This window comes from Varanus komodoensis, unplaced genomic scaffold (genome assembly GCF_004798865.1).
Source record: "Varanus komodoensis strain SLA01 unplaced genomic scaffold, ASM479886v1 scaffold27, whole genome shotgun sequence".
NCBI classification, from domain to species: Eukaryota; Metazoa; Chordata; class Lepidosauria; order Squamata; family Varanidae; genus Varanus; species Varanus komodoensis.
The window spans coordinates 12,812,968-12,825,431 of record NW_025335701.1 but is presented as its reverse complement, the minus strand read 5'-3'; the positions used below and the strand labels follow the sequence as shown (position 1 = coordinate 12,825,431).

Here is a 12,464-nt window from a genome sequence, read left to right as displayed (position 1 = left end):
GGGACCAGGCTGCTCTCCATTTATGTCACAGGAACAAAGTGTACACTTTCATGCCAACCTAAAGTGGGGGTTGCTTTTGCTCATTTTGTGCCCAGAAAAGTGGGAATGTAACCCAGCGCACCTGTTTAACAGGGTGCCTGTTGGGTGTGCGTGAGCTCTGACTGCTTCTTCTCATGTGAATTGCCTTGAGGGCACCTTTGGTGCTTCAAAATCAACTGTGAGTGAGAGGTGGTGGCGGCAGGAATGGGGGTGAGCCTAGTGGGTCCTGAGTTTAGGGGCCCAGGTGGACACCCGTGGCTTGCTGGCCAAGGACTCTGGGTCTGCAGCAGCTGTCTGTGAACACATGTTCAGAAACTTTGTTCACTTCCAAAGCTCAGTTGAGAATAAGGGAGTCCTGGCGTGCCACTTTTTAGCACACTTCATTTTTCTACATTGTCTGTGATTTGCTGAAGGTGAGATACAGAGAGAGACTGTGGACACCCCTAATTCATGTGGGGTTCTTTTAAGACTTCGGCTTGCTTTAAACCATGAGGCTGCCTTACTTCATTTTCTGTAATCTTCCTCTCACTAAAAAGCCATTTTGAGTTATCCTTATTATTCTCAAATATGTATTTTTCCCTACTCTGAATACTCTTGCGAGTTACTTGAAGGATCTTCTGAATTATGTTAAAGATTTCCAGCATCTTTCTGAGCATTTTAAACTCAATTACAGTGTTAATTTAATGTGGAGGCACGTATCTTGAATACTAATGGCTCTTTTCAGGAAAGCAGCATCCCTGCTCTTTTATTTTAAAATTATCTCTTCTCTTCTCCCCACCTGAAAATCACAGCTAATTGCTCCTATATGCTAGGACTCTTCTGCTTATTTTAAATCCATAGATGAGCGCTTTTCTTCAAACCAATTCAGATTAATTTCTGGGCAAATTTATAGTTGGCCTCACATCATGATTAATCGCCAGAGGGTAAGACACCTATCATTAGTAACCACATGTGTTTATTTAGCAGCAGACTCTCTGCAAATTACAATTTTCTAAAAACCCTATACCCCCCAAAATGCCTTTGAAGGTGCTTTGCAATGCAGCTTAGTGGGGTTAGAACAACACTTCAGCTCCCAAAACAGCCCCTACAGTCTCTGCCACGGCCTTCCCTTTTTGTGCTGTCTGTCTGTCTTGTCTGTCTGTCTTTTGTTGTACCCTGACTTATATAGTACGCAAGGTATGGGCTGCCTTGTATCTGTAGGTTTCAGCACTTTCACACACAGGGCACATCTTTAATGCAAGCATTCATATGGGATCCTTCTGCTTAACACTGTATTATATATTTCTACAGTGGAATATTGCTGTTGCAACCCACTTCAAGACAATGCTGCCCAGTAGGGTCCATGAGTAACATTGCAGTCCAGCTGTGTGGCAATACACAACCTGTGGACCTTGAGCTGCATCCAGCCCTCAATTCAGAACTTTGACAAAGCAGCCATTTCCTTAGCTGGCAGCCCACTGGGCCAGGAGGAGAAGTGAGAGAGAGGGGAAATGGCAGGAAGAAATGGAAAAGGGGTGGTCCTACCCACTGGTGGGGTGAGGCCCCTAACAAATTATTCCTGAGGAAGTGTAACTCGTAGCAGAAAGGAGGTTGTCCACCCCAAGTAATGGTTCCAAGTCCATCAGTTGAAGGTTGGTGCCTTAAAGGAGTAGATTCATTTTGCTTGTTCCAAGCCAGCTTTTCCTGAGCTGTTACTTGCAGAGAAGGAAGAATGAAGCCATGGCTCTCTAACTGAGGTGTCTGACTGATGACTAGAGCGTTCCTTGATTGTAATGGGCAGGCATTCTTATTTTGGATGATATTTATTCCCTCAAAGCCCCCTTCCAAATACATGGTATGCATTCTGCATCGTCTGTGTTTCAAACCTCTTTCATTAATGTATGCCTTCTAAGATGTCCAGTTTAGTGCTTTCATGTAAGAGATTTGATTGGGAATCCCTGTGTTTAAGACTTACAATAGCATATTGGAATACAGCAGGACCCCCTTATCCATTGGTTCACTTAACCACAATTGACCTTGGTTTGAAAGAGAAGATGCAAAGTGTCTTAAAGTGCTTCCTTTAAGTGAAAATTCTCAATTCAATAGGGAAAGATAAAATCATGTGCTGAGGTTGTTAGGATGTATGGTAAGAACAAATCTTCTATCCATGAAATTGTGAAAAAAGAAATCTATATGTACAGTTTATAGTACGTGTTTTGTTTGCTGTTATTTGTGGTTTTGGGCATCTGCTGGGGTGCTTGGCATGTATCCCCACGGATATGGAAGTCCTGCTGTATTGGCTTAGTGAGTCAAGTAGGACTAGACACCCCCCTAGATTCTTTTGGATTATATTTTTGTGCACTTGAGTGGATCCTCTCCTTGTACTACCCATTCAATAATAGTACTATTAAAAATAGTCAAGACAGTACCCCCCAAAAAGAACGAACAATCTAAAATGATCCAGTGTAAAAGAAGATATAAAAGGCCACAGGGGGCACCATTTAAAGGCAGTTCCAGAACGGAAGATCCCTAATCTGGCATAAGCTACATTGCTTGGCTGGTCTCTCCTGGGAAGATTACTCCATTATTGTAGGAAACAGCAAATGGGGAGCACACTTACAGTAATCTCTGATGCTTGAAATAAGGGATTATACTCAAGACATTTCCAAAAATTCCATTATAATTATGACCAGAACAAACATTATTTTCAGGCACCTGAGAATATTTTCTCTTCTGTTTCTGTGTTCTGTTACTGTATCGTCATGACTGAGGTTCTTGCCCCAGACTTTCAGGTGCTCTTTCCCATATGCATGTCTGGAATCCAGACTGATCTTTAAGAACTAGAACTTGTATATTGGGATGGTAAACCTGCACCCCTTACTCTAATTTCATGCATAATTTCAACCCCTCTCCGCATGTGATTGATTATTCAGGCTGCTGGCAAGAGTGGTTTGTTTCTTCCCTGGGCGCCCACTCGCTGGGACGGAAGAGGAAGGAGTTGGGGATGAGGTGGCAGAAAGTGAGAGCAAAGAAAGTGACAGAAGGGGCATGCAGCCCCCTGAAAGCGTGTCCACCCCAGTTCTTACCGTTTCTTTCCTTGTGCAGCCTACATGACAGGAAGATGTGCATCATTGGACTCAGCATCCTGATGGGGCTGCCAAACCGACCTCCCGCAGTCGATGCAGTGGCTGCGCAGATTGTTCCTTCGGTGCTCCTTCTCTTCCTGGGCCTCAAGCAAGTGTGTGCCCCCCCGGCAGCACACCGAGCATGACGAGCAGGCCAAAGTGGAAAAGAATGATGTGGAAGATAATGGTATCAACAAGGAAGAGCGTCATTGTGCAAATAGGATGGGGGTGGGGAGATGGTTGGGACAGCAGTGCCGTTACTTTGCCAGCTATCGCTGTAAGTTGTTAGTCGTGGAATGCTGTCCGAGTGTCTTTCAAGCTTGTGAGTGGATGGAGGGCCGGTATTGCATGTTTCAGGAACTCTGGAGGCATGTTCTCAGGGTCATAGACCTCACAGCAGGGGTTTCCAACCTCTGTACTTGTGGGCACAGCTGGGAGTCTGAGAGACTGCTGTGGGCACCACTACAAAATGGCTCTCGTGGAAGGTATTGCTAGCCACATAAATGGCTGCTGTGGGGAGCTGGCTAGCAAAAAGACAAGGAATTCACTCAAGAAACTTGGCACAAGCAGAGGAAGGGGCTGTGCTCCAAAGCCATACTTCATATTTGAGCTCATGGGAGCACAGCAAGCTACCCATCCGAGGTTGCAAACCTGTGCACACTTGCATGGAATTACTTCTGGGTAGACCTGCATAGGATTGCTCTTCTATCTACATGCACCTCTTTACTCAGGCCCAAAGGAAAAGGAAAAGTCCCCAGTCTCAAAAGGAAAGGAAGGGTTTTCCCTGCCTTGACCCCAGGCTTAGCCTCTCCGCTCCCTACCTGAGAGGCTGCTGTCTCAGCCGTGTGTGTGTGTGTGTGTGTCCTGACAAGGGTGGGGGCTAGGATGGGAGAGAAAAAGAGCAATGCCAGGGGCTCAGTGAATAGGGAGCGAAAGAGCAAGATGGTGAATGGGGACAAAAAAAGTGAGGCTGGAGGCCAGAAGCAGGGGAGGTAAAGATGGCTAGGGAGATAAAAATAGTGGGGCTAGAGGCCAAAAGCACAGCAGAGGGGTTGGGGGAGAGTAATAGCATGGCGGGAGGTAGAGGGAGCGTGCAGACCAAAGGCGACTGGGCCAGGCAAGAAAGCAATCTCTTCTTCCTGCCCATTAGCAGCAAAGTCAGGAACAGGATGGCATTGTTGGTTGTGAGCTGGCAGGAGGTTTTTAAGGCGTTTTTATAAAAAATATTTAAAGGAGTCAGGGAATGGAAAATTTCATTGGTGGAGATTCTCACCATTGGGGAACCCCTGCATTACAGTTTCACCCCTTCCCTGGCAGGTGCTCTGCCACTGATGATCAGTTTCTGTACCTATAGAACTTTTCCCACAAAGTCAAATTGTAAATTCATGGGGCAAAGCAAAAGGTGTATTCTGGGACACCACAAGCGGTGTGGGAACGGGGGCTTAAATTACTCACTACTCATAAGGTTAACCTGACTCTTAATCTGCATGACCCTGGCCAGAACTGGCTTTTATGTAAACATTATTTCCAAGGGGCTTCCTGAGGCTTGTTTCAGAAGTGTGAGGGCATCCAGCAAGCTGACCTTCCTCAGTTACAAAAATCATTTTCTTTCCTTGGCTGCTTTCCTCAGGGTTATAACTTAAGGGGCTGCTCATTATCTTCAGTGCTCACTGGGGATGCCATTCATTTAGGAGCAGAATTAGAATAGCCAGTTGTTCAGGAAATTGGAATAGGCTTTGCATCCTAAAATACACGTTGGTCTGTTTTATATCACAAATATATGGAAGCACTTTAATGCCTTTTTTCAAATAAACAATTACAGAAGAGATTCCAAGTGATGAAGAAGAAGTACATGAAGTAAGCCAGGAAATGCAGGAGAACCATGCAGGTGGAGGCGGTGATGCAGATGAAGATGACGATGACGACGATGACTGGGATGATGATGCATTGGAAGAAACTGCTTTAGAAAGCTTTAGCACTCCAATTGACCTGGAAGATGGCGTGGACGAGTATCAGTTCTTTACACAGGCACTGTTAGGTACTCACACTTAAGACGCATCAACCTAGTAATGGCAAACGTCTTAGCTTGGCTAATCTCAGAATGGCAGAAGGCTCAATCCCATGCAAGCTTAGACTCAGCTGGGAGCTGTAGGCCGTTTTGCTGTCTAACTTGCATAGGATGGCACGCTGAGCCCCACGTACCGTTCGTTGTTACCTTAGGGAAAGCGAAACAGCATTTAACAAACTGGTCTGCTGCTTGTTTTAAAAATGTCCCCATGTCTGGCCTGCAAGGGTTCTGTGAAATGCTGAAGTTAAGATAGAGAAACCCACTAAGCTGGATTTTTGGGTTTTTTTTTAGTTTTTGGCTATACTAGTTCTAGAAGGCAGGAAGAAAACCTGTATCTCCAGCTGCTTTTCTGAGCAGAACTGGTACCACCTTCACTTTGGTTAGCATAGCATAGCCTTTTCAGAGACCGGCATCAGGCAGATCCCATCCAAGGGGTGGAATGCATGCGTTGCATGTCAGATATCTGAGACTCAGTCCCCATCCCAGCTCTGATAACAGAGTTAGATGACTCCTTGTGGCCTTTGGCTGGCAACAGTTCTCTTTTTGTTTATGTCCCAGTTTTGCAGCCTAACCTACTTCACAGGGTGCTTCTAGGAGTAATTGGGATATTCTGACACGAGAGGCCCTGAGCTTGGAGCAAGAATAGGGTACAGCACAGTAGATAAATTCATGTTTACGGTGGCAGGGCTATTCAAACTATTAGTTTGCCATCAGACTGTGCTTGTAATACTCTGACCCTTAGGGAAAGCAGCCCCTACTTGTCTGATGATTGGGAGGGATGTTGCCATGGGTTCTGTATCCATCTCGGGTTTTTGAAACTCTTCAAAGCTGGACCGTTAATTCTGTGTTGACAGCTGTGCAGAGCCGAGATGCAGCTTGGTACCACTTATTGATGGCCCCACTTAGCAACGATCAGAAGACACAGTTGCATGAAATCTGTGCCTTAGCCGAACACCGGAGGAATTCTGCAGGTCAGTTGGCCCTCTGGAAAAGCATGACCTGTTGAAAGAATATTTGCAGAAAGTGTGTATTGTGCAAAGAGGAATTCTTAATTATTGCAATCATGTAAAGCAATTCAAGCTGGTCCAGATTGCAAATACGATGAAAATAAAGGATTGAAAGAGAAATGCTTTTATTGCCCTGCGTGTGCAGAAAGAGAAGTAAGAGCAGTGGGTGAAGATTTGGATTTCCTTAGCTTTTTCCCATTGTAAGATGCGTCTATGTATCAAACATCAGGGAGGGGATCCCATTTTGTAAGCATGTCTTGCACTTTTAAGGTGGACCAACAGGCTAATCTTCAGAGCAAGAGCAAGTTTGGAGGGGAGAGAAGGAGAGGAAAAAACACAACTCTCGCTGCTTCATGCCCCAGTGCCATTGGAAGTAGAGAAGATGGAGGCTGGGGTGCAGGGTGTCCCAGGGAGGGTTTCTTGGGGGGCGGTGCTCATGTAAGGGGATGCTGCAGATGACAGAGTATATAGGGTGGAGAAATTCAGAAGCGTGTAGCCTGATCTCCCTGCCATTGCCTTTTGGGATCACTTCAGTAGGAATGAACAAAAAGTTTTCAAAAGTGGAAGGAAACCAAGGTTCTAAGCATATTGTGGACAGTCGCTCTTCCTTGGGTCACTAGCTTGATGGCAGAAGGCATCCCTTGCATAGAGAGAGTCTCCAGTCCAGTCCCTGACATCTTCAGATAAAAGGGTTGAGAGGCAGATGATGACAGAGACCTTGGTTTGAGACCCTGAGCCGTGGCAGGCGAGAATAGACAATACTGAGCTAGGCAGACAATGTTCTGCCTCCATCTAAGGCAGGTTCATATGTCACTTTGCAGTGCCTTTGACACGCATCCTTTGCTGACATGTTCGTAACAGAAGCATGTGGTCGGTAGAACAAGGGAGTCCTCCAGAAAAATAGTTGCACACAGATTGAGACATGCAGAGGGACCAGAAAGGAGTGGGTCTTACTCCAGACTGCTTTAAGTGGAGTTTCTGCATTATCCACCCTTTCTTGGCTAAGCTTCATGTCAGATTGTATATAAACAGTATTTCCAATTATATGATGAGATACCTAAACTCTGTCCATTTTTCAACAGCTGCTAAGATGCCACACAATTCTACTGATAGTAATGGGGGAATTCGGAAGTATTTTCTTCTGATGGGGTCCAAAGTTGTACTTTCCCTCTTCAGAATGATAATATTCAGTAGATGGGGAACAATACAGATGAATACAGTTTTGCAAGATAATTTTGAGTTTATCTGTAATAGAGGAGATTCTTTATAATGTTTTAAAGAGCACTTTTTAAAGGAGATTAGAAAAATCGTTGGTACTGTATAAAGACATATTTTCTGTCCATCTCTTAACATTCTTTTCCTTTTAATTCTAGAATCAAAGAGGATAGAACAGACAGATTTCACATTTAATATCAAAGGACTGGTCTCTGGATTTAACTTTGGCAATGCTCCAGGAAGCAACTGAAGGAGAAAAACACTTAAAGGACTGTGTAGAATCTTTCATTATTGCATTTTATTAAAACAAAGAGATAATTTGTGACTTGTGAATGGGCAAGGAAAGGTAATTGAATGCTCTGGAAGATTCCTTCTGGGAAAAAGCAGTGGTTGACCCTCTTCCCCCTCATTAGGACACTCTTTCTAACCAGCTGCTGTAATGTATAAATTCTTGTGGTATTTTTATAAGTTGTTGGACTGAAAAGAAAGTACCTGTTCCCAACTCCTCCTGCCGAGGAAACAGGGAACCAGCCATGTGAAACTGGATGGAGTTGCACTTCTCAGGTCTTTGCCATGTGAAATTGAAGGGGTCCTATGGATAACAGTGCCTTCTGTTGTATATGGATAGCCTGAACAAAAGATTTTTGGGGTGCATTATAATACTAATTTTTTTTTTAAGAAAGGAAGGATGGACATTTATAGGCACACTTCTAATCTTGTATTCCATGTTCTTCCGTTGTCTCCCTCCAGTGAAGTTGTGGCTGTATTTTATCAGTCACAAGTCTCACAGCATTGGCTACACAACCCTTTCAGCTTCCCTGCAGTTGTATGCATTCAGGGTGATGTCTCCCTGAGCTATAATACCCCTGTGTCCGCATCTGCACTTAGAAAACAGATCTTCCTGTGTACAATGAATCTGAATCCCCTTTCCTTAGGAGAGCTGAGCCTTTGTGAATATTGCAGAATTCGGGGACTTTCTACTTGAGAAAACTCTTTCTCTAGCTTGCCTTGCCTACCATGGAACCAGTTGGGCACTGAAGGGCATACTTTGGGGTGTGCACCCAGACTGCTTGAGGCAGTGGCTGTGCCCAGAAGGCCTTGCTTTCATCCTAGAGCTTGCCCAGTGCAGTCTTGCAGTTGCACTTTTGGGATGAGATCATTGTGCTGGCCAGTACATCTTTCAGGGAGGCTTGTCAGCCACTTATTGATCTCCTAAGGAAGCGGAATAGTTCCATAACCAGTACTTAAATGGAAGTAGTGGCATTGTGAGTCTTCAGAAAACAATTTTGTAGACATTTCAGTGCTGCTCCTGGCCTTGAATATTCAAAGCTAAGCTATGTCAGTGCTGTTGTGGATTTCTTAATGTACCGATAATTAGACAGTGGACTTAAGTAGTCATCAGCTTTATATTTTTGCCTCTCTTGAACTCCTTTCTCTTGCATTGAATACATATCATTCTTCCAGCCATGCTGGTGATAGAAACTTAAATTTTAAATACCAGCTTTTATTGGCGCCATCCTTTCACTGTATCCAGTGACTGGGTGATCATTTTAATTTTTCTTGGTTTTAGAAGACCAATCCCCATTACGTTTAGGGAGACATCATGTGTTACTGGTTTCTGTGTGCCTGAGCAGAGCAAAGGTGAAACAATCAATTAAAAAAACTGGTGCAGAATGATGAGGCTGTGTTTTAATGGCTAGGCTTGAAAGAAGCACAGGGTGAGTGCTTTGCTTTGCTTTCCATTTCAGCCCATACCTAAGGTTCTTTTCAACCATATGTGGCTGAAAGAATAAGGACAAAATCCAGTGCATCTCTAGAGAGAAAAATGTCCTACAGCATCCTGATTGGGGAATGATGGGAGCTAGAGGCCTTTTTCTGTTTAAACAAGTATAGGATTGTGTCCTAAATTGGTTTGCCTCTCCCAAACCATCCATCAAAGTTAGTCTTATGCTTAGTTTTCCATAAAGGCCTGTTCTTGTGGCTTGGCTTTCTGCAATGGAGCACACAAGAGCATTGGAGTTCTTTCCCCAATTTTAAGTGATAATTGTATAATAGTAAATTAAAGGCTGTTTCACACATAGTTACACAAAGGCCAGGTTGGCTTTGCCACCAGATGTATACCAAACTAAGAACTGCAACCAGTTGTGGCATCTTGACAGGTGTACCTTTAAAACAGCCATGGGTACAACCACTTGTTGGCCAACTTTAGGTGCAATGGTATATATTAAAAACATGTTAGGTGAACTGCTAAAAATTCTAAATTGTCTTAGGCTATAAGGTATTGCCATTTTCATTCTACCTAGCCTCTTAGTACAATTAACTTGTGCCTCCATTTGATTTTGTTTTGGTTCCTTCCTAATCCTGCCCTTTTATCCCAAAGAAATTTCCTGTAAATCCATTTCCTTTGCCTCGCTGGAATTTGTTGCTGTACAGTTGATTTGAGAAAGTTCCTTGTTAGATGTTATGTTTGCGAGAGAGAGAGTCTGTTGCCCTTACCCTTCAGAGTAGATGTTCATGCAAGTACGTGCATAGGGAAACCACAACCAAAATAGTGCAAGATTTTATTATTATTCAAGCTGTTCTGCTTAGGGATTATACTTTACTTTTTCTTTTCAAACATTCCTTTCAACTTTATTATCTTGCTTAAAAGATTGACATGTCTTCCAAGATTGTGCCCAGATTTGTTCAGAAATCAATCAGACGGTAACAAACATGTGTACTCGTTGTCTTATTCTGAAGACTGGGGCTTGAGCAGCTGTTAAAAGTCAGTTCTGTTAAGTCTAAATCATTGCGAAGCTTTTGAGTCAGCACACACATGCAGCAGAATCATGTAGTGTGTTTCTTTAACGCCCCTGCCATGAACCACTGTAGACAATGATTGCATGTCTGAATATGGCTGGTCTGAACCTTCCCTGCATATTTAAAACTAGTGCATTAGAGTGCGGTCATGTCCCTCGTCCTAGATTTTGATGCGCGTGGAGGATTTCGGGCAAGAATCTGCAGACTGGCACTCGCTGGCAGTTTGTGGTCATTCTGTACAGATAGAACAGCTGCTACAGATGGCTTCACCCCAAAAATGCTTGTGCTGGACTTACCCAACCTGTTGCTTTCCAGGTGTTTCAGACTACAACTTGCAGAATCCTACACCTGGCATAGCTGACATGGGGATGCTGCGAGTTGTAGTCCAGCAAGGAACTGTCAGGGATGCTCGAGTGTCTTATTGATGACATGTCGCTCTTCCAGCCTAGAGTAAATAATTCTCTTATTGTTTTAAATGTTTTGGGTTATGACAGATGTGACGAGAGAGAGCATTTCCTTGATTTAAAAGCTGAATATGTAAAATGATACTTGGAAATTCAAGGCTTGAGTGATCGGTTCACACGTGCCTCTTTATTCCTTGATGACTGCTCTGACAAGTAATGACTTGCATGTACAAATGGAGCCATCACAGATACAACACCCTAGACAGACCTTCCATTTTGGCTCACATCTTCTCAGACACAGTGCTTTCATTCAGCTGAGTCAGTCGCTTAAGCAACTGCTGGTTACCAAGTGTACCATAACTGTGCATAGAAAAACCAGGTGTTGCACATGCATGCCTGAACCAGCCCTTGAAGATGTCTGAGCACTCAGTCTGTCTCTGGACAAATGGTGCCAACTTGTGAGCTGTGATGACGACCATGGACATTCTAAGTCCTTTCATGTGAAATAGTTTGTATTGTTTAATATACTGGAATTGTAAACATCTGGGTAACCCTAATTGCTCCCTACTGTTAAATTCCAAATATATTTGTTGTTCTGAACAGAAAATGGTTGCCAAGTTGGCAGAGCATCTGATTTCCCCCCTTCCTGGAGGTTGAAAGGATTATCACAGCTATCGCAACAAAATGTACACTGTAATTAAAAGCAACCGCCTTAAAGGAGAGTACAAGATAAAGAACCATTTTGTGCTCAATTTTGAATGGGGCTTGTTTGGCTTTAGCAGAGCATAGGTTAAAACTGTACAGGAAACCAACTGTTGAAAATAAAGGGGCTGAAATTGTGTGCAAGAATTCTACCACTGAAATATTCGAGTGCAATGTTTTTATGTTTCTCTTGTGTGCCGTGCCCTCTGTCACTATCTGCATGGTGTGGATTTCACTACACAGCCCTCCCATTTTTAAATATCACTTTAAGCTTGATTATCTTTGTAAAGATACATAAAAGGTTTGAAGTGTGAATCTGGGATTGCGTGAAGGTCTCTTCTAAATTGATGAGAGAGGTGGTTCTTCCTACAACTGTGGAGTAATAGAAACATTAAACTTCAGATGGGCCAAAAATAGACATCCAGGTATTTCCCGTCCCCAGCATTCCTGACTATAGCCATGCTGGCAGAACTTCTGGAAGCTGTAATCCCAAACATCTGGAGATATAACTTCTGCCAAGTCCTGCCTTAGACCACATGGCTGAAGGTTACCACCATCACACTCAGAAACCAGAGTGGTACTTCATAGTTCCTGTGCATATTAATGGATTCTGCATCTTGTCAGGTCAAGATCATGGAAAGTGGGAGATGGCTCTTGCCTATCTCCATGAGTAGCAAATCCAAATACCTTCTTACCTTATATTTTGCAGTAACCTGAAATGGGGTCCTTGAGATTTGCAGCTATATCACCCAATTTGGTAAGCTTGCTCTTTCTTTAGACCAAAGCCAGGCAAGTAGCTGTGCAAACTGCAGCGCCTTTTAAAGTGGCTTTTTTGACAGGATATATGAGGGTTCTTCAAAGTTTCCACACTTTTAAAAACTATTTATTAAGAATTTCAAAAACAAATTACATCACTTTTCTACATAGTCACCTTCCTTTTGTGAAGCATTTTTCCAGCATCATACCAACTTTTTAATGCCATCAGCAAAAAATGTATAAAATATATTTATAAAATATAAAAGTGTGGAAACTTTTTGAAGACCTCTCATATATACAGCCATATATCTTTTTTTAAAAAAGAAGTAGCTTATACTTTCTCACATTCCCAAGAACCTAGAATCTTGGG

The 12,464-nt window shown here is 43.3% G+C and overlaps 1 protein-coding gene across 1 annotated transcript in view; it reads left to right on the top strand.

Moving 5' to 3' along the window:
• The window catches only part of IPO8 (importin 8), a 51,874-nt gene extending 40,375 nt beyond the window's left edge, over positions 1–11,499 (top strand). Inside the window, 5 exon segments of the mRNA XM_044434112.1 lie at positions 3,124–3,265; positions 3,267–3,330; positions 4,966–5,181; positions 6,066–6,182; positions 7,592–11,499. Coding sequence (XP_044290047.1) covers positions 3,124–3,265; positions 3,267–3,330; positions 4,966–5,181; positions 6,066–6,182; positions 7,592–7,683 — 631 coding nt within the window. The 3' untranslated portion in view covers positions 7,684–11,499.
• Positions 11,500–12,464: the final 965 nt, after the last annotated feature.